This window comes from Cottoperca gobio, chromosome 16 (assembly GCF_900634415.1).
Source record: "Cottoperca gobio chromosome 16, fCotGob3.1, whole genome shotgun sequence".
In the NCBI taxonomy this organism is placed as follows: Eukaryota; Metazoa; Chordata; class Actinopteri; order Perciformes; family Bovichtidae; genus Cottoperca; species Cottoperca gobio.
The window spans coordinates 18,502,475-18,529,754 of record NC_041370.1 but is presented as its reverse complement, the minus strand read 5'-3'; the positions used below and the strand labels follow the sequence as shown (position 1 = coordinate 18,529,754).

The following is a 27,280-nucleotide window of genomic DNA, read 5'->3' as shown; positions in this document are numbered from 1 at the left end:
AACATTTAAAAAACATTTAATTAAATATAAACAATAGAGGAAATACAAAGATTAAGCTAATTCACAAATATAAGTGCCTGTAGATTTCTATGAAAATATAACTAATGTATATTTACACAGCCAAGAGGATGAGAAGAAAACATAATAATAATCATATTCTTCCTGTAGAAAGTCAACAGAAGTCTTCAATCTCTTGTTCCAGCTCCTAATTAAATGAGAAAAGCAGGAAAGGACAATAGATTAGAAACGTTAAGGTACTTCAGGCAAAAGTAACCATCTGTTGTATGTACATATCTCCAGTAATAAAGGCTTCATCTTCTCATCACTGCGGTCCAATACTAACCTGTATTAGTAAAGTTTTGTTATAGTCTCGTCTGTGTCTGTAGATGCTCTGGCAGAGCAGAGCGTAGAGTTTCTCCAGCTTGTTGACCTCGTAGCCTTCAGTCTTGGACACTACTCTCTCCAACAGTTCCTGAAGAAATCAGGAAGAAAGGCAAGAGAAAAAGGAAAGACATGCATATTAAATTTTAGTTGTCAAACTTCCTACCCTCCTATGGAGAAAAAACCCAAGAGTACAGGATTAGGGGAAATAGAGCACAAAGTGGCCTCGTCTTGTCATCTGTATATTAGGGCTTATATAGAGTCAAGATGCAGAAAACCCATCTGACCAGTAACTATAAAAATGATATAAAGACTAAAATAAGACAGAGGAACAAGCTAGCCTCAGCTACTCACACACCTTTAATCTGTCTCTGTCCAGCACCAGACGAGGAGTGTCCTGGTCCAGGATCTGCTGAACTTTGTCCACATCGACCATCTGCTGCAGCAGCACAGCGTTCTTAAGAGGCTGTGTCACACACCTCACGCTCTGCTCTGAGACACAAAAACATGCGCACAAAGAGTTTAGACCACTATAATAGATGACAGTCTGTCCATCTCTAGAAACACTACACCGACTTTCTTCAGCTCGGAATTTAGTCAAAGTCAAAGAGCTAATGCATGAGTGACAGGTTTAATATCAAACCTCTGCCCGTGTCCTCCTCTCCTCTGCGAGCTGCAGAGACGTCTGTGGTTGAGGCTTCTGTTGCTTCCACCTCCATTGGTTCAGCAGGGCTATTCTGCTCTGCCTCCTCTACAGTAACTACCTTGTTCCTGTCGTCTGCCTGTATAACAGCTTCACATTTCCCAGTCTCAGTTTCTGTCAGGTTTAGTCCATTTGTTTCACCACTCTCCTCTGTATTGGATTGTCCCTGGGCATCTCCTTCTGTCTCAGTGCAGCTGTCCTTGTTAGTGTTCACTGAAATGGTTTCATTGTTCTCATTTCCTGCCTTTGTCAATACTTTGTTTTCCTCTGACTGTCCTGATTGATCTGTGACAGATCTATCCACCGTTTGTTTTTCGTTCTCGTCATCATTTTCAGGTTTCTCTGATTCACACAGGATAATCTTATCTTCAGCAGCCTGACTCGTCTCTTCTCTTCCCTGCCGACTGCCCTGCTCCTTTGTAGTGGGCGCAAAACCACCTTCCTTGGCTGGTGCTGGCCCGGACTTTACATCAGTAATCATCTGATCCTCCTCTCCTCCAGTCCCCTCATCACAATCTGCTCCTCCTCTCTTCTCAACGTCCTCCTCATCGTTCCCATCTTCCTCATCAGACCCTAAATGTGCCTCATCTCTGGATGTGTGAGGAGAGCAGGAAGACTTCTTCTTTGAATATATGGATATATAGCCAGAGGACCAGCGACTTTTCCGCCTTTTCTTCTTCTGGGCTGGAGGAACAAAAAGAATAAAAAACATTTGTGCGATAGTTCTTTAGAGTACCGTAATTTTCGGACTATAAACCGCACCTGACTATAAGCCGCAGACGCTAAATTGACTAATTTGTACATATATAAGCCGCACTGGGCTATAAGCCGCAGACGCTAAATTGACTGATGTGTATGTAGCCGGTCTGTAGCTGACACCACGATCGACTCTGCGTTGTGTTGTGTAGAACCAGGAAATAACGATGGAGAACTTCTGCCTGTTCAATCAGCATTTATTGTCTCTGACCGTTGGTGTTTTCCTTAATTTGTCCATAAATTACCGTTGAAACAGAAGAAACACATGGAAGTCATCATCATACGGTAACTCCACAGTCGGGGTTTTTGGACATGCACCCCTCTCTTCAGCGTATCCTTCTTTCCGTCTCCCGAAAAAGTGGCGCAAACCCCCAGAAAGTGCCGGTTTCAGGAGTATCAACATAAAAGCATATTTAACTAAATAAGACTCCTCGAAATAAATATATATATTTCCATAATGAGGGTGTCTCACACACTGCCTCGCTCTCGTAATGTCCGTCTGTCTCTCGTACCACTCGCTACTTTTGCGCGCTCTTTCCCTGCATCCGGTGGACTGTAACCTGTAAAATCCATAGATTTAGGAATTCCCCTAGTGGCCGTTAGCTGTAAAAATCCATAGATAAGCCGCACTGTTATATAAGCCGCAGGGTCGCAAAATGGGGAAAAAGTCGCGGCTTATAGTCCGGAAATTACGGTAAATCATTTCATTTTTCACTAGTCGCCCAATGATATGGGTTTTTCAAAGGCCGATGCCGATACTTGTAAAGCAAGAAGGCCGATATATATTTGTTGTTTTTTGAGCTACTGAATAATATTAACAAATGAGACATAAAATTGCAAAGTTTTAACAAACATTTATTTTATGCCGTTATAGTGTTCATTGTCTCTGTTGTGCTCAAGAAGATCTGCACTTTCTGGAGTGCACTTGTTTTAAATATATAAATATCAACTAAATAAATGTCCAAAAATCAAAAAACTTTAGTATAAAACCTTATATAGTTGAATAAATAAATTTTAGTGCACTTAACAGCAGCATTTATTAGGAGATAGCAGCTTCTCCTTGTTTCTGAAAGACAACGGAAATGTGTAAACTTGCATATAAAAACTAAATAAACAATGTCGGTGTAGTGGAATCTATCACTAGTTCCCATACTTTCTTAAACATCCAATTAAAAAACTTTCCAGGCCCAAAGTGAAGGACCCAACACGGCCTAGTTTGAGAGATGGAACAAAGCTAATTGCACTTTCTCGAGGCATGTGAAGAATGAAACAATGATGCAACTGCAAGAGACACAATAGCAAACAGCTATAGCTTTTTAACTTACGCTATGTAAAAAGTATATCAAAAGAACTTAAGTTTCTATTCTTGCAAAAATAAATATCTGTTATCAACAGTAGTTTTTACCTGTGTTTTTAGGCATAACAGAAGAGGCACTTGTGTTGGGAGTGGCTTCAGCCGGCTCTCTTTGTGGGGTCTTTTCAGTCTTTTCAGTCTTTTCAGTCTTTTCAATCTCAGCAGGAGATTTGGACAGTTTGGGAAGGACGTGGTAGAAGGAGGGAGCAAACCGGACAGTGGAGCTATCTGAGGTAGTCGAAAAAGAAACCACGATGCTTTTTTGTCATTCTTCACATTTTGAAACTGAAGGTCTGGTTTAAGTGGAGGCAATTGTGCAGAGTTATACTTGAAGAGTTATTGAGTTACTGAGGTAATATTTAAAAACTGGACTAACACATGTCTGTGTAATCGATAACGCAATGACAATGTAAAATTATGTGACATATGCCTTCTAACTATATGTATGTATACACAAATACACACAGCATTCACCTCTTGTGCTGCGCGACGCTTTGGCCTCCTCACATATCTTTTCAAAATCTTCATCCAGTTCATCTCTGATGATAGCATGGACAGTGTCCTTCAATGCACATGCTCTGTGGCGGATCTGACGGTCTGGACGAAACACACACACACACTCAAATGAGCAAGAATGCAACTTTTATGTTTAAACAGTTGCAATACACTAATCATCTACTGTAGGTATTAATACCAACTATGTTCTCTGCTGATCACTGTGTGTACCTGAGGGGTCCCTGTCTGGGTTATATTCGAGGGCATTCTGCCAGATGAGATCTATGTCTTGGAGGAACTCTTTGACCGTCCCATACTGATGGAGGTCAATCTTAGAGAGAAGTGTTGACAGGTCCATAGGCTTCTTGATCACCTCAGCATAATCTGGCACCTAAAACACCACAAAGAGGCTGCTGTGATTACAATTGTGGGAACAGGGGTCAAACTAAACATTGGATAGTCAGGCTCTATTAGAGAATATGAAATGAGACAATAGAAGATAATAGAGCAGCTACTTCTTCTAAATCCACAGGCTTTGTAAAAGCCTTGAAGCGTTTGTCTTGGGACAGGCGGTTGGTGACATCACGCAGGAAGAGGCGAAGCTCCCTGAGGGTATCTTCATCCTGTTCCTCCAATCGCCGGGTCTCGTCTTCCGTCAGCTGACGTGGGGGAGGTAGAGGGGCGACAGGAAGCACCTCCAATGCATTGAGCACTGAAGAAGGTGGAATATTGATTGACGCATACAAATTGAGATTTAACTAACATAGTACTACATAATGCACAACATTAATATAGACTTTCAGTGTGTATAAAGAATTCCTTTCTTCTCTGTGTTTACGCTCTAACTGAAATGTCTTGTATCCTGCTCTGGTTTTGCTGGATGTGAAGACCGCCATGTTTCTTTGTCTTCCCCCATGGCAGGTTTAATTCAGGAATTGTTCCAACGGTCAAATTAGGTACCCCAACTGTAGCCAATAGGTGTATCACATATGAATGAAACGTCGCCCCTACTCAGCTGTGTTGTCAAACCAAGCTGGTGACACAGATGATCATTTAAGTAAAACCTAAATAAAATGTTTAAAAAGCAAATAAGAATTACAAAAAATGTTTTCCTAAGAGAACAAATATGAACCCTGAACAATGCTATGCTAGCCCTGAGTTTAAGAGGGACTAAAGCCCCTTTAGCTACAGATCACACAAAGCTCACTCATCTATTTCTCACCTGCTTTCCTTTTTGAGGCAGGGGCCTTGGCAGCCTGATTGAGGATTAGATCCTCAAAGAAGTTTCTTCTCTCTCTGCTGGTGGGGACCTGGACGTGGAAAACCTCTCCGTACTCCATCCGAAACAACTCCTGCACCTGAGACAAGAAAAGAAGGGCGTGAGAAAAGACTTGTAGATGACTATTCTGTCGGAGAGAATCCTTTTAGAGAGAGCAAATTAGACGCATTGACATTGTATTCACACTACACAACTACTTCCTTAATTGCTGCCCCTTCATGCATCACAGCTCTAAGTAAACAGGGCATCACTCCTCTTTCCATACCTCCATACTAAGTTGTTCATATTGAAGGTTGCACGTAGCCAGAAGCAGTATGGGAGCAAAGGCAGGGATGGAGCTGAGCAGGCTGAGGAAGGTGGCTCTTAAGGCCGGGCCCACTGTTTCCCACCACTGTCCGATGTGAGGGATGTACAGGATGCTGGGAGAGGTCCGCTTTGCTTCAACAAAGATCTGCAGAATAAAGACATGGAAACATTAATATGCGCTATGGATATTTACAAAAACTGGATGAAAATCAACAGATGAGCAGAGAGAACAATGGCACTTTCACGGAACATAGAGGTGGGGATCAATATGATGGGATGATAAAGGCTAAATGCACAAATCAACGGTATGATGAGAACATTAGAGAGTGGAGACCGTACTGTGGCATTAAACTAATGCTGATCAATCAGCCCAATGGTTTAAACAACCATTTTGATAATTAATAATAGTTTTAACTCATTTTAAGTCAAGTAAAAACAACATATTTCCAGGTTACAGCTTACCATCAACATGGCTCTTTCTTACGAGTATTTGTTTGTAGTACATATTTATCCCCACTGTCCACATTGTAAGGAAGTGGGGCCCATGAACTACAGTCATTGTCAGCAGCCATTTTGGCCAGTGAAGTCCACTGAAAAGAACACACTGAATTTGACAAGGCTGCAAGAGTTGAGACTCTGATTGGTAATGCATAACTAAATATGTACATGAATAATAATTTACCAGTGTTGTGTTTTGCATAGTGCTTTCTCATTTACCTGAGCACAAGTCTCTTCCGGTGCGGTTGTGCTGGCTCCAAACAGCACAGCCATGTCCAGTGTGTACACAGTAAACTTCTCCAGAGCGTGGAGGACAGCAGGAGCCAGGTGGGAGCTCTGACCTGAGCCTAGTCTGCCCACCAACAGCAGCCTGGGACGGTAGGAAGTCGGGTGGCTCAGCACACTCCTACACACCGAGGGATGACACAGAGACTGAGATGGGTTAAAGGGTAAGAAAGGGCTCATTAATTTACCTCAAAGATTTGGCTCGCAGCACTTTAAAAGTAAAGCAAAGATAAAGGGAAGCAAGACAACCAACAAGACTTCATAGTGGAAATGCCTGAGAAACATCAGCAGTGTTTGACTAAGATTTGTTTGGGAAATTATGTGAAATAATATTTATTAACAAAGACGGTCACAATCTGAAAGAATGACTAGATAAATTAACCTCTGCACAACATTCCTTCCTGAATAATAGGTAACCAACCTGTTGAGGTTGAGGAGCCCCTTAACAGCAGGCGTCTGTCCATTGATGCCGACTTCTAAGTTCTCATCTTCACTGAACATCAGCTCATCCTCAGACACACCACAGGCCGCATCTGGAAACACACACACACACACACACACACACACACACACACACACACACACACACACACACACACACACACACACACACACACACACACACACACACACACACACACACACACACACACACACACACACACACACACACACACACACACACACACACACACACACACACACACACACACACACACACACACACTAGCAGTTACTCCTGATGTCCCAGAAGGGGTTTTATAATGAACAGAAAATCTAGGAGTGTTCTCTTCTGTAATTACTTATGGACAAAGGGGAAATTAATTTGTTACATGAGATGAAAGAACAGACCAGAATAAATTAATGTGAAACAGAACAAGAGAAAAAGATGAAGCTAGACTGCACCTCGCTCTCTCTTCCTCTTTAAACCCTGCTCAGCATGCGGGAACAGTCTGCTGACCGTGTGGAGAATGTTTAGCAGGGCGGCTCTCAGCAGAGGGCGAATGGCGGGAATCAGGGCCTTGGCTGGTGACACGACTGCCCTAAGAATCACAATAAGCGTCATATTTAGTTAGAAACTACCTTTCATACCTTCACTTTTTCCACATTGTATTATGTTACAGCCTAATTCCAAAATGGATTAAATAAAAAAAAATTCTCAACATTTTACACACAATACTGACAAAGTGAAAAAACTTTTTTAGAATTTCTTTGCAAATGTATTAAAAATAAAACACTAAAAAAAATCACTTTGTGGCAGTGGGGTGTGGTTAGGGGGAGAGACGGGAGTGTCCCAGCTGGAGGCCAGACAGCTGAACGGAATCAGGTAATCAGTCACATAATAAATGCATGGTGATGGCCTGGTTCTGTTCTCTTGCAGTTGGCTGGGTTCCAGAGGATACGGAGACCCTCCTTCAGCCAGAACATAGCGCCGCAGTGGAACCGCAGAGCAGCAGAGCCGCGGACAGGGGAGCTACCTGTCAGCTGTGACCGTTAAAGAACATTACCAGTGGTGAATAAAGCTGTGTGTGACCCTGTACCTAGTGATGGGCAAATGAAGCTTTTGTGAACCACTTCAGCCAATTGTTTCGGAATTGGGTTTATTACTCGAAGCTTCAGGTACAGTGACCTCTACTGGCGAAGTGCAAGGCTGCAGTGGATTTAAAGTATCTTTGCCTTGAAAATTATTTGACGCACACATCTAAGACTTGAATATCATGTTCTATTTAAAAATAAAGATTGATAATTGTGTGTATGTGTTATTGAGAAGAGAGTGCTGGGGGGGAAATGTGGGTTTATTTGGCTTTAAATGATAGTACAGTTTAAGATTGGATAGAGATAAGGGAAATGAAACGCAACAGATGGTCGGATTCGAACCCCAGGCTGCTGCGGCAAGCCTTTAATTGAGGGAACGCCTGCTCTACGAGCTGCGCCACTGGGGCTGCGCATTTTTATGTGGGATGTAAATTATTCTTTTAACATCTGGTTTCTTTACTTGCACACAAGGAACAGATGATGCTGGCGTGCATAAACATTGTTTTGCTAGTTGGCTGGCTCCATAATGATTAAATACAATACCAACAACTCAACAACAATAACACATACTACTACGACAACAACCCACACATTGTGCATTGTTTAGAGCGGTTATAAAGTGTTGAGGCGCTCAAATTCAAAACTGTCTCAACCTGTCAGAATCGAGACGTGGCAGCGAATCACCTGATTGGACCGCGAACCAGTCCGGTGATTCATTCAGGAAATGAAGCAGTTACTGCTTCGGACGTCATATGTCACGTGATTTGAAGCAAGCTGCGAAGCAGGGGTTCTATGTAATTGTAGTCCAGAGTTTGAAGCACGTATCGAAGCTTCAGTATCACACTGCAATCACTACCTGTACCTCCTCTCTGTCTGTCCTTTTTAACCGACTGTGGATAGGAGTCGTCCACACACATGTACATAAGTATTCAAAACCACTGGTCGTCGACTCGAGCGGCTGTGCAAAAAGACTGGACTCTCAGTGCACATCCAACTTTACACTGAACACCTACACCTCTACAAGAACGCTCTCTCCACCGCAAAATCCTCCTACTACTCTAACCTCATCAACACTGGTAAAAATAACACTAGTACCCTCTTCTCAACAGTCAGCCACCTACAACTCTCCCGCCAGATGTCTCCACCGACCACTGCAATGACTTCCTGCAATTCTTTGACACCAAAATCAACACCATCCATCATCAGCTGGCCTCATCCTGTACTTCCCCAAGTGATCCACCCTGGATGGCTATCACCAGCACCCTCTCCAACTTCTCACTAGCAACAGAATCGACCAAGCTCATCCTTAAATCCAAACCCACTACCTGTCAGCTCGACCCCCTCCCCACTATCCTCATCAAAGCCTGTCTACTGTCCATCACCCCCATGATCACAAGAATAATTACTCCTCCCTCACCACTGGATCTGTACCCCCCTCCCTCAAAACAGCTGCAATTACGCCGGTTCTCAAAAAGCCTGGTGCTGACCCAGCTGACCTAAACCATTACCGGCCCATCTCCAACCTCTCCTTCATCTCCAAAACCCTTGAACGAGTCGTTGCCGCTCAACTTCAGCTGCACCTCGACACAAACAACCTCCATGAACCTTTTCAATCAGGTTTTCGCCCCAACCACAGTACTGAAAAAGCCCTGGTCAAACTCACCAACGACCTCCTCCGTGCAGCGGACTCTGGACTACTCACCATCCTCATCCTCCTTGACCTCACCGCTGCCTTTGACACCATCTGCCATCAGACACTCATCCAGCGCCTGGCTGACATTGGGATCTCTGGTGTAGCACTTTCCTGGTTTTCATCTTATCTCTACAACAGACAACAATATGTGCAACTGAGCAACCACAGGTCCAGGTGTTCTGCTGTCTCACGGGGTGTCCCCCAGGGGTCAGTACTGGGTCCACTATTGTTCATTATCTACCTCCTTCCCCTTGGCACAATCCTCCGCCACCACAATGTCCACTTTCACTGTTATGCTGATGACACTCAGGTCTACATTTCTACAAAACCCACCACTGCCCTCCCGCCCACATCCCTCACCACCTGCCTACAAGACGTTCGGAGCTGGATGACCAGGAACTCAATGGCGACAAAACTGAGGTCCTTCTCATCGGCTCCAAAAGCACTTTATCCAAAAACACAAACTTCTACTGCCCCAAACTTTATCATCGATGGCTTCTCCGTACCGTTCTCCAGTCAAGTCAAGAGCCTTGGTGTCTCGCAGGACAGCAACCTCTCCTTTGTACCCCACATAAAGAACATCACTTCGCACTGCTTTTTTCCACGTGCGCAACATCTCCAGACTCCGCCCGTCCCTGTCCCAATCTAGTACAGAAGTCTTGGTCCACGCTTTTGTGACATCACGGATCGACTACTGTAATGCTGTTCTCTCTGGCCTTCCAACCAAACTGCTCAACCGACTTCAAATCATCAAAAACGCCGCTGCCCGGAACACGACCCGCACCAAATCCTCTGAACACATCACCCCCATTCTCCTGAAACTTCACTGGCTCCCTGTTTAATCCCGGATCAACTACAAAAACATCCTGCTCACCTAAAAAGCCCTTCACAAACTCGCCCCCACCTACCTAAGTGACCTCCTTCAGGAGTATACCCCCTCCCTCCGCTCATCCTCAGCTGGTCTACTGACGATCCCCCACATCCCGCCTCATCACCATGGGTGCCAGGGCCTTCAGATGCACTCTTGTATTTTGCACGGTGTCCTTAGGTGTCTTGAAAGGCGCCTCCAAATAAAATTTATTATTATTATTATTATTATCATCCTTTACTCAATACTTTGTTGAAGCACCTTTGGCAGCAATTACAGCCTCAAGTCTTCTTGAGTATGATGCTACAAGCTTGGCACACCTATTTTGGGGCAGTTTCTCCCATTCTTCTTTGCAGATTGTCTCAAACTCTGTTAGGTTGGATACTTATGTAAAAACCTTTTATACATTTGCAAAATAATTCTAAAAAAGCTTTTTCACTGTCATTATGCGGTATTGTGTGTAGCATGTTCAAATCCATTTTGGAATAAGGATGTAACATAACAAAATGTGTAAAAAGTGAAGGGGTATAAATACTTTCCGGATGCACTGTATGCAAGAAGCAGACACTGTAAATGTAAGAATAATGTTTACACTCACTAGACATCGCTATCATTTGTTTGGGTTTACCTCTGGGCTGCAGGCACCATGTTGGACATGGCGGACATAAAGTCTTTGTTTGTGATAGCAATGGAGTTGACATCAAGCACAAGTTTCTGCGATGAGGAGTAGATTTGTGGGTAACGACGCCGCAGTGCACACAGGGCAGCCTCTGAACACACCGCTTTGATGTCTGCTCCGCAATAACCTGGCAAACAGAGAAGTTGTAGGTGTGTAACAATGTGTGCCAGTGTTTCCTGTGCAAATCATCTGAATGGAGATAAAGGATAGTTTTGGTTCAGAGACACAGGTTTTGTGGACTCCTACCAGTATCATGAATGTTGCATGAAAATAATAAAATGGCTTTCTCTGATTATGTTATAACTTGATTATATGTCAAGTTAAACAGTATTGACAATTGTATTCTAATGCAATTGTTATTTGTACATGGGACGTTTAGCATAATGTGTATTTTTCAAGCTGTTGGACCATTGTTTTTGCACCATCCTATGCAAACATACCAACACATGCATCTGCCAATTCTTCCAGAAAACTGTCAGAGGGATGTGGAGTCCACTGTCTGGTGTGGATATTCAGAATGTCTTTTCGTGCCTGCATTACAAAATAAGATCACAGCATTTCAAGTTTAGGTCCAATATTTAAAAGCTGAAAGTCTAATACAGCCCCTAAATCATTTGACTTTTTCTTTCTTTTTTAACCTCCGCCGATAATTTGAAATAATTTGTTGTTTTTTTAAATATCTGCCAGGCATTAAAGGGCATCTACAGTTTCTCACCTCTCTGTCTGGCAGGCCGAAGAGGAACTCTCTGTCGAAGCGCCCTGGTCTTCTCAGTGCTGGGTCGATGGAGTCCAGTCTGTTTGTAGCTCCAATCACAACAACCTCTCCTCTAGCATCTAATCCGTCCATAAGAGCCAACAGGGTCGACACAATGGAACTACAGAGACAGAAAATAGACTAAGATTACGTTTTCTAACTGGTGGAAGCTGTCTCTCGGTAACAAAGAGGATATAACTGCAGTGCACACTGAGCCAAATTAATGATGTTAAATTGTGTCTTTTTTCAAGGACAGTATCAAAGTTTCCTTGAAAAAGATAGTGAACCCCTCATTCATCTCTTTGGCTGCCATATCTGCAAACTAACTCAAGATCAGACAGCAACTTTCCTTGTTCCATTCGGTTCATTTTACACTCCATCACACATGTGCTGTACAACATAACAGGGGTGCTGCTCACCTGTGGATCTGGTCCTGACGGCTGGACCTGACGGGAGCCAAACCATCAATCTCATCGAAGAAGATGATGGCTGGACGCATCTGGTACGCCTAGAAACAATTCAATAAGAACTCAATCAGTTCCAGATTGTATTATCATTAAACCTGTTTTGAGTTAGCTTTTACAATAAATTGTTCTAATATTATTTATTGATGCGTTTCAGGAACCAAACATAATTGCAACAAAGATTTTAAAAACTGACAATGCCTATACATCCCAAAAAGTATACTGTGCGTTGATGAGGAGTATGGTTTACCTGGTCAAAAAGCAGTCGTAGCTGTCTTTCAGACTCTCCCACCCACTTACTGAGGCAGTCAGCTCCTTTCCTCATAAAGAAAGACACCTTTTTATCTCCCTGACTGCACTCATTGGCCAGTGCTCTGGCGACAAGGGTTTTCCCTGTGCCTGGAGGACCGTAAAATAGACAGCCCCTAAAGACAGGAGAAAATATGACAAAGACCAATAATAAGGACATTATTATGGTTTGCATTACAATCCAACCAAAGCCTGCAGTGGTAGTTAAAAGAAAGAAACCACCAAGACAGAGAAAGGCTTAAATAGTTTGACCATTTTGTCAGACATGACGACAAAGCTCTTTACACTGATGTGACACAATATTCCAACTGGGGTTGTTTGGTATTCATATTTTTTGATTGCAATAGATGTCTGCTCTTTTTTTGGTGTTTCCTAAAAGAACACAGTAACTGAGATATTGAGTCACAGAATGTAAAATTAATGCTAAACCATATCATCACTTGTTATCTTCTCAACTAACACACGTTGTTTACCTGGGAGGCTGTATCTTGAACCTCTCAAAGACTTCTGGGTAGAGCAGAGGGAACACCACCATCTCCTTCAGCGCTGAGATGTGTCTGCTCAAACCTCCGATGCTTTCAAACCGCACCTGGATGACAAATAGTGGTATGTTTAGAGGATACTTCTACTGACCTACAAACTGTCCAACCATCCATTCATCAGTTAGCAGGAAGACAAGGCTTTGTTTTATCCTCTGTAAATGTCATTCAAAAAGTGGAAGAGGCTTACAGTCGAATTGTTATTTAGAAAGATGTTAAATATGGTACATGTCCTTACCTTCTTACGTTAGAAGAAGCACCTTGAAGTGCGATTGTGCTATATTTAGGTCAATCCAGTAATATTTACCATCATATGGTAAATGAGACATCTCCCTGTTTATCAGACTACTTTGGGCATCTCTGTGTTTGCATCCATCCATCAATGAATCTTACCGACTTGTCTATGTGCATGGGGTCCACATCAGCGAGGCTGGCTCCAATCTTCATCCGGTCCTTGTGGATCCCCAGCAGATCATCTTTCACAAGGTTCATCGGCAGACATCTGTAGGGAAATATAAATATAAATATATATATATATATATATATATATATATATATATATATATATATATATATATATATATATATAAAAAAACACTTTTCAGGTTCCCCATCTGGCAGTTTTCTTAGATAAAATATTATGGATTTTCATAAGAGATTTGCATTTCTGATAACAATATTCTGTACACATTAAGTCTCTAGTCCCACTCTATAATAGAGTAGAGTAATCATTACAGTAATGATTGATGCATTAATGTGTTCATTGCTTTAATGTTGCAGCGGGTAAATGTGGAGATAATTCTAATTTATATACATTTTATATATTACTTTATAGACTGCTGGGTAGCTTCAGAATTTCCCCCACGTTGCAAAGTCTTAATGATATAATACAAATATATAAATGTATCTATTGATTGAAGTAACTAAAATATGTCAGATACAATTAGTGGAGTTAAAGGCACAATGTTTACCTCTGAGGTGTGGTGGAGTAGAAGTATAAAAGGAACAGAAAATGGAAATACTCAAGTCAAGTACCTTTAAATTGTAAATTTGTTAAACTATAGTTATTATTGTACAATAATTCATCCTTAATCGTTCCGTCACCCAGCTTTGTGTTCCACCCATGTGCTGAAGAACACTGCAGTTGTCTGCCTGTACTGTCTGACAGCTGCTGCTCTCACCTGTTGACTGACCTGCTCCTGTTCTTACTTCTCCGTCTCTGGAATTTCTCATCGTCTGAAGATGAGGAAGTGGAGTCACTACTGTGGATAGCGTGTCGCCTTCTGCAACAGCAAAAGAAGAAACAGCATTATCCATCGTCCTTTCTGTACGATTATGACTATCAGCTTATTGACAACAAAGAATCTCAACCGCATTCATGCTATGGTTGTTTCTTTTTCTTTTAAGCTACTAAAGGATTGTTTTTTGTGCCATAAGCAACACAAACTTGCCGTATTAAAAACTAACTTTAACCAAACAAACATAAACAACACCTTTGCCACTCACGTTTTACAGTTTTTCATATATACATACACACATCGCTGTTACAACAGAAGTAATGCATGAGTTTAGAAAAAGCAGTATTTGATTAAGCATCATGTGCAACAACAAGGGGATGACTCATCTAACCACTTCAAATGACACCATCACCATGCATGACACCTGAACAACACACCACACCACCTGAACAACACACCACCTGAACAACACACCAGGGGGGTTTGACTTACAGAATTTGCCTTAAAGGCTTAACCTGATAAAATCAAGAACACATCAAAACTATTTCTAAAAACACAAAATACTGTCTAATTAACACTCATCTTTTAAACGATGGGTCTCTTTGTTGCAAAGTTAAACAATGGTTAAGTTGTGGGGAATTTTGGTTCACCATCTTAATACTTCAACTACACTGTCACCCAAATGTGCCACACCTACCAACAATTACAGTGGCAGCAAAGACAGACAGCGCCCCAAAAACACAACACTACAGACTAAACACCAACACCAACAAGGACAAGCAGTGAGGGTCTTACCTCTCAGAACTACTCCTGAGTGTGGGATGAAGAGAATCAGAAAAAAAGAGGAAAAAGAGGAATTTGGGGTTTTACATGCGATGAATAATACTAATGAATATTAGAGACAGCGCTATGTCCCACAAAAAGGTGTAATCCTGTCCTGTCAGACTACTAGTTTTTTCTGACTGCTACAGTAAGTTCTAACAGTATTTCATTAGGTGTTAATCAGAACATCAAGTGTTACTGATAGCAGATGTTTTATTTCTCAATGGCTGATGATGGCTGGTGTTGGAGCTGTCATACTAACCTGCTGGTTCTTCTGTTGTAGGGGCTCCTGGGCGCTGTGGAGCTGAATCTAAACCTGCGTCTGGTAGGAGACGAGTGTTCCTCTAAGTACATGCTGCGCTTCCTGGGTTCTAAGGAAACAATAACAAACCTCATCAAATTCAATAAAATGCCAACAGGGACTAAAGGTGCAATGATTAGTACCGAGCCACAAGCTCCAAAGAACGAGGGCAGCATTTCAGCTCTACAACTGGGTCCATTAAATCTACATTTACAGTCATCAGTTAAAAAATAAAAGCGGTTTTCTTTTTCAAATCTGCTTTAAGATTTCAAAAGAATCGTCCAGTTTCTGTCTGCTTGTGGCGCTACCTGCTAAATAGGGGTATGCTTAGACTTTTGAATAAAGCAATTAAAACCAATTTCCCTGCTATCAGTTCTAACATTGTTCTAACATAACACAAACTAAAAAAAGGCCCTGGTAGAAGTTACCTAAAATTGCATTTAGGACCAGCTGTAAGTGTTTCAAGCCTTTTATATGCGGGCTTATCTGCCAAATGAAACATGATGATCAAGTTGAATAAAAGCAGTACCATCCTGTGGGGCCTGGTAGCGAACCACAGTCTTTCGCTGTCTGAAGTCATAACGCCTCTGATTTTCTTCTTCCTCATCCTCGCCATCCTCATCTTCTTCATCATCACCTTCCTCCTCCTCCTCCTCCTGATTTTCTCCACTTTCCCCCTCCTCTTCATCGTGATGATCCTCATCACCTTCTGTGAATTAAGAAAAAAAAGTTGTGTTTTGAATAAGTCACATAGAGATATCCCTGAACCTGAAGAAAAGAATGAAGACAACACATGTCTGCAGTAACTTGAGGCGCTAAGGTGTATAAAACTCTTTGACACAGACTACAATGCTTTATACGCTATTCCCCCACTATGTACCTGAAGTGGTTTTTAAACCAAATCCATCTCACCTTGCTTCTCCTCCTTGGTTTCTTTACTCTCCACGTCTGCCCTTAGAGACCTTGTCATTCTGCCCCTGGTGTACACACCGAGCTGCTAAGAGGAAACGGGTCAAATGCTGATTAATTCAGTTTAGAAGTTTGTTACACATTAAGAAGCAGCAAAATGACCTGCCGTCAAACCAAACACTAGGATTACACAAGACAGAGCTTGAGATGAAAAGTCTCCTGTGTGGGTTATTACCTCTTCTTCATTATCTCGGTCTCTGCTCCTCAGTCTGCGTCTCATCTTCTTCATGTCGTCCATCTTCTGGAGAACAGCTTCAGCAGTACTGAGGGACAATTAGAGGAGAAACTTTGATGGAAGTTTATCTCTAATCGTATTACTCATCAGCTCCACACTGTCAATGTCATCCTATTTGTAAGATACTCCTTGAGGTGATAGATCAACTTTATTTTGAACTGAAGCTTTGAGGTAGGAGCCAAAAAGAAACTGGAGTGAATGTTGCTGAACTCACTTGGTGATGAGGCGGTCGTAGAGCACTGACTGGTTACGGGTATCCAGTTTGTATCTGGTGATTCGGGAACTACGTCGCACTGAACCTTCCTCCTCTTCTTCCTCCCCCTCTCGGCTCTGTAGATTAAAGCGGCTCCTCTTGGGAGTTGATGACCCCTCCACCACATCTGAAACATCTGGGGCAACGGAAACAGTTTTTGTCAGCTTACTAGTGGTATAGACCCTCCTAAAAACTAAATACTGCTAAACATGCTGTGTGTGCTATACAATTTAAGAGCTCCAGTACTCTTTGTTTGAAGTTACACTGCAGCAAACTGTACCTGCTTGCTGCTTGCCACTGGATGCTTTTCCCTCTCTCTGCAGCCTGGAAGATTTCCTGAAGAGAGGAAGGACACATAAAACCAATACTGTATTCCTCATGTACGGCAGTGGTGGGCCGTCAGGGCCAGCAAGGCCTTCTCTGCTGGCCTAAACATCATCAGAATATAAATTTAATTTTGATATATTTTTTCCACAAATATGTATTAAATTATTCCCCATAGTCTATTCTCTTCATTTCATAGCTTTCCTCTTGGTTTCACTGCTTCCAGCCTCAGATCGGAGATTTGGAGGTCTGGCCTTTATGTTAGAGCTTTTATCCAATCATATTTCAGCCATCATGTGTTGCCAGGGTCCAAGAAATCTGCCCTGAGGCCTTCAGAATCAACAGTACGGGCGCCTGTCGCTTAAAGTGAACGGAAACAAAACTGTGGCGTTAACCAATCAGATTTCGAGTTGGGGACACCGGGGCCAGCTAGCAGGCGTACGATAACGTCAGCACGTTTACGTCTTTTGATTGGATACGCACTATTGAGAGGCAGAGCTATGCAGAGCTAGCAAACTTTGAACGAGCTAATTTGTGTAGATTTCTACAAGCTGTTTTTTTTCAACCCACAATGGCTGAAGGAGGAGAAGAGATCGATGTGGTCGCAGATTTAATTACACCGCCATTTTCAAGACGAACTTTTCAAGAAAAGATAGACATCGTGAAAAGAGAACGGCCAACCCCGACGCTAGCGAGCCTATCACAGCTGGGAAAAGGGTTTGTCCGCCACTTTCAAATCACTAACTACGAGCGGTACCCCCGGCTCACAGCCTCCGAGAGGCACTGCACATTGTACTGCTGGGAATGCCTGCTGTTTACAACTGATGGATTTGGTTTCTTAAATGAAACTGCTTTGGGTGCGACAATGCGCTTTTAGTGAACAAATTAGTTAAAGCTCACATTCTTTTAAAAGCGCCTTTTATTTTTAAGTTTTGACAGTATCCAAGCGATCTTAAAGCTGGTAGTTTAACACTCTTAATTGTAAATGCGGATTTATTGATTATAAATGTTTGGGAAATATTAATATAACTCTGTTGTACTTGACTATTTTAAGGTGATGCAACTCCCGGTTATACTGCGTTTCTAAATGTATAGTTTCTAGAGCCATGGCGTCATAATGATGGTATTAAGAGGTGGAATAATTCAGGTAGGACTGTGTAGGACATCACTGAAGGCCTAGGTGTGAAATGCACGGCCCGCCACTGATGTACGGTATATACACTCCTTATTTGAGTGCACATTTTTAAATATGCAGTTATTTGCACAAATAAACACACCCATTGTAGGATTTACATTAAGTTTGATATGGCAAGCATGTTTGGAGAATCTATTGCTAAATATGATAAAAGGTTTTTCCAACAATCACTGTATAAAATGTAGGTCACATTGCAAACAGCCAACGTATTTTTTTTTAAATATTCAGGTTCCAAAGAATCTTTTGACACAAGTCAACAAACCTGATTTGCTTGCAAAGGTAGGTTGAGCGCAATATATGGAAAGTTTGCAAGAAAAATAATGTCACCATTTTTGACTGCCAGGACAACACTTGCACTTGTACTAGAGTGCAGCTGTTTAAAAAGTATCAATAACATAAAAGTGAGTGGGCTTGTATTACCTGATGGATCCTCCTCCAGAGTTCTCTTCATTAACAGGGGAGCTGGTCTTTGTCCCCACTTCAGCAAAAGAGACCTCTAGTTTAACTCTCTGCCCTCGGGTCCTCGGAGAGTGATGGAGTTCACTTCCCTCATCTTGCTTCATGTCCGCATGTCCCTGGAACAGTCACATTATGAGGTCAGAGTTAACAGGATGTATACAAGGAATAATGAATGTCTGCTTGATTCAATTACAATTCAAATTAATCATGGGCCGGGATGAAGAACATTATTGATGACCTTTTAGTCGATGCAAAACTGAAGTGTACAGGATACACATCTAAAAATCAGTTCCCACTATGACTCTCTACTTTGAGTGTTCTTACTCAGGGGTTTTCACATGTGACATGTATATGACTGCTGAGTGGCAGTGATTCACTCAATCTTCTTTTTATAGCAGAAAACGTGACAATAACATTATTTAGTCACTAAACGGTTACCACTATCTGCCCTATGGGTGCTACTCAGTGGCGTAGCTAGGCCTATCTTAGGTGGGCTTCAGCCCACCCAAATGAAAATTTTTAAATTAAAAAAAGAAAAGAAAAGGGCATTCACTCTCATGCTCCTTCTTGTGTGGAAAGGGGTTAACGCTATACAGATATTTTAAAATATTGTTTCTAAATCGCCTCAAAACTCCCTTTCATACTTTACAATGTAATCTACCGGCACCAAGACCCTGGGGGAGGGGAGAGATGGCTCAGAGTACTTCAAGGGCGCTAGGACCCTGGGGAAAAGGGTGCCGCCATAGACTGTAGGGTGTAGCACAGCTTTGATATCATGATAGATATCTGTAACTTTTGACGAGTCATGCTGGAGACGAGAAGTTGACATTTTGGAAATTGTAAGAAGTTATTACAAGTGTCTGAAAGATGTGTTTAAGACTGGAAAGGCATTTATGCCATTTATCAGATTTATGCAAATGCACTTTATTTTGGGCAAGGGGGACCTGTGTCCTATTCGAAATTGGTGTCAGTGTTTTCTCCAATCATTCAATGTTTTTATGATGACAAATTAAAGAAGTAAATATGTCTGTTGCTTTGTAGTTATTGCCATCTCAGCTTCTTTATTATTATTTTCACAGTTGCAAGTACCATCAACAGGAAAGGCAAACATTCTTATATTTCCACCCCAACCCCATGGGCTCACAGAGATGAGCAAGTATAAGATTAGTAAGAAACAATTATAAATTCACATTCAAATGAAAAAAAACTGCTCCTTGTTGAAGAATAAAGTTTTCCAAATGAAAATTTCACTTTCACTTAATTGTCATTGTTTATGGTATTTTGTATACTTTGATTGATTGATATATGTTTCATATTAGTGTTGAGAGTTGTCCCCTTATCAAGACCACAAAGCTCTATTAATTTATTACAATTAATTTTGCTCTCAAAGTGCACCAGATGCATACAATTCACTTTAAAATGTTAAAAACATTCTGTCCCCCCAAGAGGATGTGAAGTCCACCCTACTTCTAAAACATGTCAACATGACTCAGGCCAAGTAACATGGACCTGGTTAACAGGACTAATATATTGATGACGCAACCAGCACAAAACACTATGGGTGTGTAGTGGCTTTGCTCAGTGCAAAACTCCCAGACTTACTTATCCATCATCATGCCATCCGACTTCCTTTAATGGTGATTGTACTACCATGCAGGTGCACACAGCTCCACCTCACCTCTGCGCTAAGCCCACCCAAACTAGAAAACCTAGCTACGCCCCTGGTGCTACTGCTGACCACCATCTCTGCAGACACTATGTTGAAATGCACGTCATGTGTCTCAGATAGTGTGTTTATGGCTTAGAAATGAAGTCCTAAAGGTAAGCATAAGTAAGTTTACTCTTAGAATATACTTGAGCAACTACTTTATGAGCAACATAATCAAGAAAGCATTAAAAGCATGCATGTATAGACTAGATAAAGCATATGGTTTTATAACTGAAGTTAAGGTAAATCCTTAGAAAGCGGCTCGACAGTCTTTAAACATTTAAGAATTTCAATTAATTTAAGTAATTAATGTCGTATTATTAAAGTCAATAAAATAATTAATTTATGAACTATCGATCACCTGCTCCATCCACACAAAAAACATCTCAAAACACACCACCTTGCCAGACAAACTTGACGGTCTAGTAATAACGTTATTATTTGTATAACCATGACACATAACACTGAACACACATTGCAATTGAAATGGTCTAATAACTGTCATTTTTACTGGGGAGTGTATAAATGTTAGATGCACATGAACCAACCAATGTCCAATAATCATGCGAGTTTCAGTAAAATGTTAGGAGGGACTACGCGTGCTCATCCACATCATTTGTCAGTAGCGTTAAGTGACAAGGTGGCTAGTTAGCTTAGCACGCTAGCGTAACGAGCACATCAAAGTTATGTTCATTAGATAATTTATACTCCAAATACATGGTTATCTAACCAGCTGTCTATGTGTATATGCTCACATTCACCGTGGTGTTTACGGGAATGCTGAAGCTGTCATCCAGGGCACGGGAGGACCGGGTCTGCCGGGCGGACTTTCTCGCGGGAAGCAGAGACAGAAACTCGGAGCTTGTTTCCAACTCCATCGACCTCCTGTTCGGAGTTGTTGCCACCGGCTCAGCTCCGACTCCGCCACCGCTGCTGCGTAGCATCACCATCTTGACTCCAAGCTAACTTTATACCAGCACGGACGACAGATAAGCAGCCGCTATTCTGCCTTAAAATGTCTAACGTTTACGGTGCCGCCAACATAGCAGAGATAATGGCACATATCCGCCAGCTGACAGGCACAAGCTCCTCACTAAACCCTTGATTTCTGGCGCCATAAACGTCATCAGAGGTTATGAGGCCATGAGCTACCGCCAGGAAAAATAGATCTATCGGCAAAATTGTGAATGAAGTCAAGTTGTTGAATATTTCAGTAATTCTACAACATCGACGATGCAGCCCATTATAATGGCCACTTATTTATTATCAGTCATGGTATTTGCTTAAGGTTTAAACACAACATAGGCGGAGGGTTTTGGGAATACAATTTGAAAAGGTGTTCCAGTTGATGTCAGAGCGCGCTTTTCTCCAAACTGCGCACTAGCGCGCGCTCATTATGTACACAATGCACTGAGAGCATATTTACGTTTACACATTTAACAATAAAATTGCTTTAAACGGCTCTTTCCAAACAATCGCATATTAATTCACACAGACTCAACATCAACTCATCTTCTTTTATTTGAATAAGTGACAGATACCAGAAGAGAAAATACAAACTCTAGAATTGTTTCTAGCCTGAAAAAAAAGTACATTGTGTAAAACTGCTGTACAGGCAACCAGATCCTAACTGTAAAATCTAAAAACTTTCCATTGGATCCCCCCCTTTTGCTGATCCTTATCCCTGGTGTTTGAGGGATACTAATGAAGTGCAGTTTGGTGAATACAAGGAGCACGGTCAATGTTTAGGGTGAGTAAATCACCCCCAGAGACCAAAGTTTTAATAACAGTTGGCCTCATTTTCCTTTTTGTTCAACTACAGGACATTTGTCACAATGATGACAAGCTTTTGATTTCTGAGTAAATGAATAAAGCAACAGTGCTTGATTTGCAAACCGATGCATTGCAACAGTAATGAGAAATAACAAATTTGAGAAAATGTAAGAATTCAATGGAAAGATTTGAGATTTCACTCATCAGAGCCCACATTCCTTCTCATATGCACAGCAGCCAACTGCCACATTTCACAGTACCAGGGTATGTGTTTGACAAGGAGTCCAATTAGTTATGTGATAACATGAGTTTGCCATCGCACAGCCACTGATGTGTAGTCAACGCAGTCGTGAGTGGCAGCCACATGAGCTGCACACAAACAAAGGCTGTCACTGAAACTAAATCGATCTGGGCATAATCCCAAAAAGGCTTTCTGATTACAGCTCACATTGATAATCTTGTATAGGGAAATTATGGCGTTCGTCCTCTCACGTTTTCAGGACAGAAACAGTTTGGCCATAACACAATGTTGTCAAACTATCCAAATAACTGTGGTTTATAATAACGTGTCATGAGACTGTTGGCTACTGTGCTTTTATGTCTTGAAATGTGTCCAGAGAGCCCCTTCACCAGGGAGGGTTTGTTCACGCAATGGCTGCCAGGTAGTCTTTCACCTCCGCTGGGGTGAGTCTTTTGAAGCCGGCCTCGTTGCAGATCCCCACCTCAATGTTCTCCTCTGTCATCTGACCCTCAAAACTCTCCTGAAACACAAAGATAGGAGAGTGTAAATGACTGATACTAAAAAGAGATAGATTTCATACCTTAGTTACTTTTATAACAACTATACCTTCAATGTCAAGATGGCTGTGTGGATGGCATCCTCCAACTCCAGATCATTGTTATACCTTGAGAACAAAACAAAGTGGTTATCTAACAATCTGTGAAGTAAGAGTTGTGAGCCCCATGTACCAAACACCTCAACTGTGTGCATTCATGCTGTACTGTATATTATTTTAAGTTTTTAAACCATGTTCCATGACCCAAACTGGGTGAGGGGCCTATTGTTGAATGACACCCCTTTTAATTGAAAGACATAAGTGTTAATATGATATAATGAGACTGGGCGAGATCTTATTCACTGTATTTAGGTCACTTGGTGAACGTGAATCATTAGAATCAGGTTCTACACCCTGGGCCTGGTGCAAAATATAACAACTCTTTTTGTAGATTTCCATAACTGTAATGAAGCAGCTCAGAATCGTGGTTCATCTGTGTTGTGTGCCAACTTTAAATCACTTTGATTGGGTAGCAAAGCTTATCACAACGGGGCTTCTATTCAATTAGCACCAACATCTTACCTTTTTTCAAGGAATGTTTTTCCATTTACGTAGTTCTTGCCCATGGCTGTGGCTTTCCATGCAAAATATGCACCCTGCCAGTCAGAAAGAGGAAACAAAGTGACAGAGTATTATAAAACTGTAGACAGAGTAACATAAAGTAACAAAGTAAAATAAGTGATGAGCACATCCCAAACAGATTGGATGTGCAACTAAATCCAACACTAAGAAACGGTATACCTGTGACGGGTATTGGGGAGGGTAACAGCACTTAACAACCCTCTTCTGACATCTCAAATATAAAATTATCAGTTTACGTAAGGAAATTAATGACTAGCATTATAATTATACCACGTAATGAAGTCTGCTGACAAATATTTATTAAAATAAAACAATTATTCAACTTTGAGCAGGAAAGAGCACAGTAATTGAAAATAAATATTTGTAAACAAATATGAAAGTTAGTAATACAACATACAGAGGGGTCCGACTGGAACAGGTATGGGTGGTCCTCATCCCATCCAGCTATCAGCAATGACACGCCAAACGGACGCACCCCACTGGAGGAAAAAACACAGATTCAATTGAAAAACTCTGACTTGATATATTTTTCCTCTGAAATGTGTCTATAAGCATTGTGTGTATTAGTGCTTCTTTGTGTATACCCACCCAGACTGTGTGTACTCTTGCATTACAGAGGCCACTCTCTGGACAAGCTGGCCTGTGGGGATTGGCTCCTGGTAAACCAGGAAGTACTGTTGTGCCAACTTCCGGGCTCGTCGCACCAACACCCTGCAGGGACACAACTCATTAATTTATCTGTGCATGTGAAGTTCAGTAGTCAGACAAACTGTGATGAGTCTTCTAGATTTCTTACATATAGTCAAGGTTTTTTTTATCTTGTGCACACAACATACAGGGTGCTTTTCATTACACCAATTTATGCTTTCTTGAGTCCCCTTCTACTCCCGTGACCCAGAAATTGTTCCCCCTTCGCCATCATGGAGGATCTTCCAATCCTTTAAATGAGCCATCTCAAGGACACAAGTAGAGAGGCGGCTTCTGAAAGGGCTTAGAGCAAGGAAACACAGGAGTACCTTACGCAAAGACTTTTATCAAGTGGCGTGGCCTTTAAATGCCACCTCCACATGCGACACAGCTGTGCAGCACATCATAAGTAACTGATGTTGATTAAGACTGACGCTATGGAACCAAAGATTTCTAATTTGGCAGCTTTTGCTCCTCTGTCCTCTTGCTCTCTAGCCTATCCGCTCACATCTCAATATGTTAGCCTAATGAAACCTCCCTGCTATGCTCCGTGCTCACATCAAAGAATGAAACTAATAAATATCTTGTGTCAGTGTTTGCACAAGTCATAGCACTAGCTTTAAGCTTAAATCAGTAACACTGAAAGAAAAAGAAAAATCACCTGAGAAAAAAAATCAGGTTACACTTTAGGCTTTTATTAGTACAAACTAGCATCCACCAAGATATTTGCTTTCTTATATTACAAAAGTTGCTTTTCAGCAAGTGAATCTAGAAGCTCCAATGTTGCAGCACCAGAAATCGAAAGCTGTCTGGAAAGCAAGATATCAATCTAAAAACGTTATGGTCTAATTTACAAAATAGTTCAAACATGCAACACCTCCAATAAAATACTTTGCTTTAGCTGCTTATGAATAATCTAAGCACAGCCCATCTTCACATTGCCACTCCTACAGTGCGTTTAAAACATGGACATCACACAAAAGTTATTTCCTGTCGTTCTGTTTTTCATCTAAATGCAGAGCGAATCCTCACCTGTAGTCAGGCCCCATGCCGCTGTAGACCATGCCTATGTGTTTAGTGATGGGCTCCACCTTATGTACACTCTGCTCATCATACAGAATGGACTTTTGTTTCTTCTCTGTTGCCAGGACAACTCCATTGGAAGCTGAAAACGAAAGACAATATGACAATTAGCATTTACACAAATCCCAGCCAATTTTCTAACTGGCATTAACTATATTTTCTGGTGACTGATTATGTTGCTACACCAGTGTCTTAGGTTGGCCTATTGACTTGTCTAGATACAAAAGCAGATCAGTCTTAAAACATTAGGATACATTATACTTGATTGCCATTACATCAGAAATAGTTTACATCCAATTTGTGTGTTTCTACGTTAAATTACCCTTTGTCAATTAATGTAATTTAGCATTATACAGCTTTCAAGACAGAGTCTTGTTGCATCCACTGATAACAAATATAAATATCAAATGAATTTGGTTTAATTTCCCATTCAATCAAATCTTTCCAATTCAAAGCATGCATTTTTTTTTCCAATAATATTAAATGGCCTGTGACCCACTTTTGCAACAAAAAAAAGTTAATATGCTCCACACATTTCCATGACTTACCTTTGATGCCAACTGAAGGAGCTCCGGCTGCTACAGCTGCCAGGGCATATTCAATCTGGACCAGTTTACCCGAAGGGCTGCAGAAACAAATACATGATGCTGCATTATGTTGCAAAATCCACTTAACTATACAAACTACTGTAGTGAAGTTTGAAAGCAGGATTTCGTGTATTAAGGTGAACAAAGACGAAACCGAAAGCTGAAAGAACCGACTCATCCGAGCTAATTTAGCTAGCTAAGCTAGTCTAAAATTACGTGTAAAACTGACCTGTTTCGGTCTATTCAGTAATACGCTCACACACACAAAAACACTTTTTAGCACGTTTTTATTATCAATATCATAAGAAAGGAGTCTCTTGACTGTTTCAAACACACGTTAGCCAACATGCTAACAGTTTGCATTAGCCGATTCATTACACTACCCGGCAATGACAGTGCATCAACTACAACGGCCCCAAAAACCTTCTTTTAAAATCAAAATAGAAAACTGTGCATACACTTTATCAAACTGCTATCCAACAACAACCTCGGCAGGCTGAAAGTCAAGATGCTATTTTTCAATTTACTGGTAATTTTGAAAAAGTTTACCTAAATGTGGTGAGGGAGAAACTGTAGCCACGTTCCGCCATCTTGTTCTTGTTCTTCTTCTACTGTGTTGACTAGAGACATGCGAATCCACTGAAGGGTGTATACTGCCACCTATGATAAACACTTCAATTATCCACCCTGCCCTACAAACCAAACCGTATTTAGATAAATAAGAAATATAAAATAAATATAGAATAAGAATATTCTTTGGATACATTTTTGGTCACAAATACTTTATTACTCAAATACGATTAGAATTCCTTTCATTTTCTTTTGTCAAGACATCTAAGGATAATTTAAATATTAATTGGCCTTTTTGCACAGCTCAACCTGAAACTATGCCCCATCTTCTCTAGTATTGTCAGTAATCTAAATCCTGTTTTCTTGAAATTATTGTATAAACATGTTATACTTCGGATTCTATAAATCTATTGCTTATTCTAGCTAAATTATATATACATAGTTATACTTATGTTTATAGAAATTTGCTAGAATAATCAATCACAGTATTTGTATTTTGAACTATACACAAAAACTGTTCAATCTTAACAGCCAATAAAAAGCCATACACACCTTAAGGACATGTGTTGCCTGTACAGTAAATATACTTAATTAATTAATCTGTATTTATTGCTCTCACCTTCTGTGGTTGCCCCTCTGACATCTGCACTTTTTCAATGAATAATTTAAAATAAAATAAAATCTAGGAAAGTTGTGTGTTTTGTTGTTGAATTACTCCAAACACACAGTGCAGTTTAGAAAAATGGCCGCCAGATGGTA

The 27,280-nt window shown here is 41.1% G+C and overlaps 2 protein-coding genes and 1 non-coding gene across 7 annotated transcripts; all 3 read right to left on the bottom strand.

Annotated features, from left to right (window-relative positions):
* Nucleotides 1-21,519, bottom strand: atad2 (ATPase family AAA domain containing 2). Of its 5 annotated transcripts, none has more exons than XM_029452308.1 (30): nt 21,159-21,519; nt 18,657-18,811; nt 16,998-17,053; nt 16,679-16,853; nt 16,405-16,492; nt 16,173-16,257; nt 15,790-15,969; nt 15,222-15,330; nt 14,933-14,947; nt 14,081-14,182; nt 13,293-13,401; nt 12,834-12,949; nt 12,302-12,476; nt 12,007-12,095; nt 11,549-11,708; nt 11,274-11,364; nt 10,783-10,960; nt 6,964-7,100; nt 6,479-6,590; nt 5,992-6,178; nt 5,234-5,419; nt 4,912-5,047; nt 4,205-4,401; nt 3,921-4,080; nt 3,669-3,791; nt 3,246-3,422; nt 1,025-1,768; nt 740-873; nt 344-472; nt 1-205 (listed from the first exon to the last, which is right to left on the bottom strand). In XM_029452308.1, the coding sequence occupies exons 1-30, from the start codon at nt 21,351-21,353 to the stop codon at nt 173-175; spliced, it is 4,533 nt and encodes a 1,510-aa protein (XP_029308168.1). In that variant the 5' UTR covers nt 21,354-21,519; the 3' UTR covers nt 1-172. The 5 variants fall into 5 exon arrangements, with proteins under 5 accessions (XP_029308168.1, XP_029308169.1, XP_029308170.1 ...); XM_029452309.1 differs by having other exon boundaries at nt 16,173-16,254; XM_029452310.1 differs by having other exon boundaries at nt 21,165-21,519.
* On the bottom strand, nt 5,763-5,898 carry LOC115021903 (small nucleolar RNA SNORA5). The gene has a single exon (XR_003833773.1). It is a non-coding gene; the product is annotated as a small nucleolar RNA SNORA5 (small nucleolar RNA).
* A 387-nt stretch (nt 21,520-21,906) lies between the features above and the next one.
* On the bottom strand, nt 21,907-26,617 carry psma2a (proteasome 20S subunit alpha 2a). The gene is made up of 8 exons (XM_029451496.1): nt 26,501-26,617; nt 25,913-25,989; nt 25,314-25,446; nt 24,183-24,305; nt 23,992-24,073; nt 23,535-23,608; nt 23,024-23,081; nt 21,907-22,937 (listed from the first exon to the last, which is right to left on the bottom strand). Exons 1-8 carry the CDS (start codon nt 26,539-26,541, stop codon nt 22,821-22,823), a joined length of 705 nt encoding a protein of 234 aa, XP_029307356.1. The 5' UTR covers nt 26,542-26,617; the 3' UTR covers nt 21,907-22,820.
* Between the last annotated feature and the right edge of the window lie 663 nt (nt 26,618-27,280).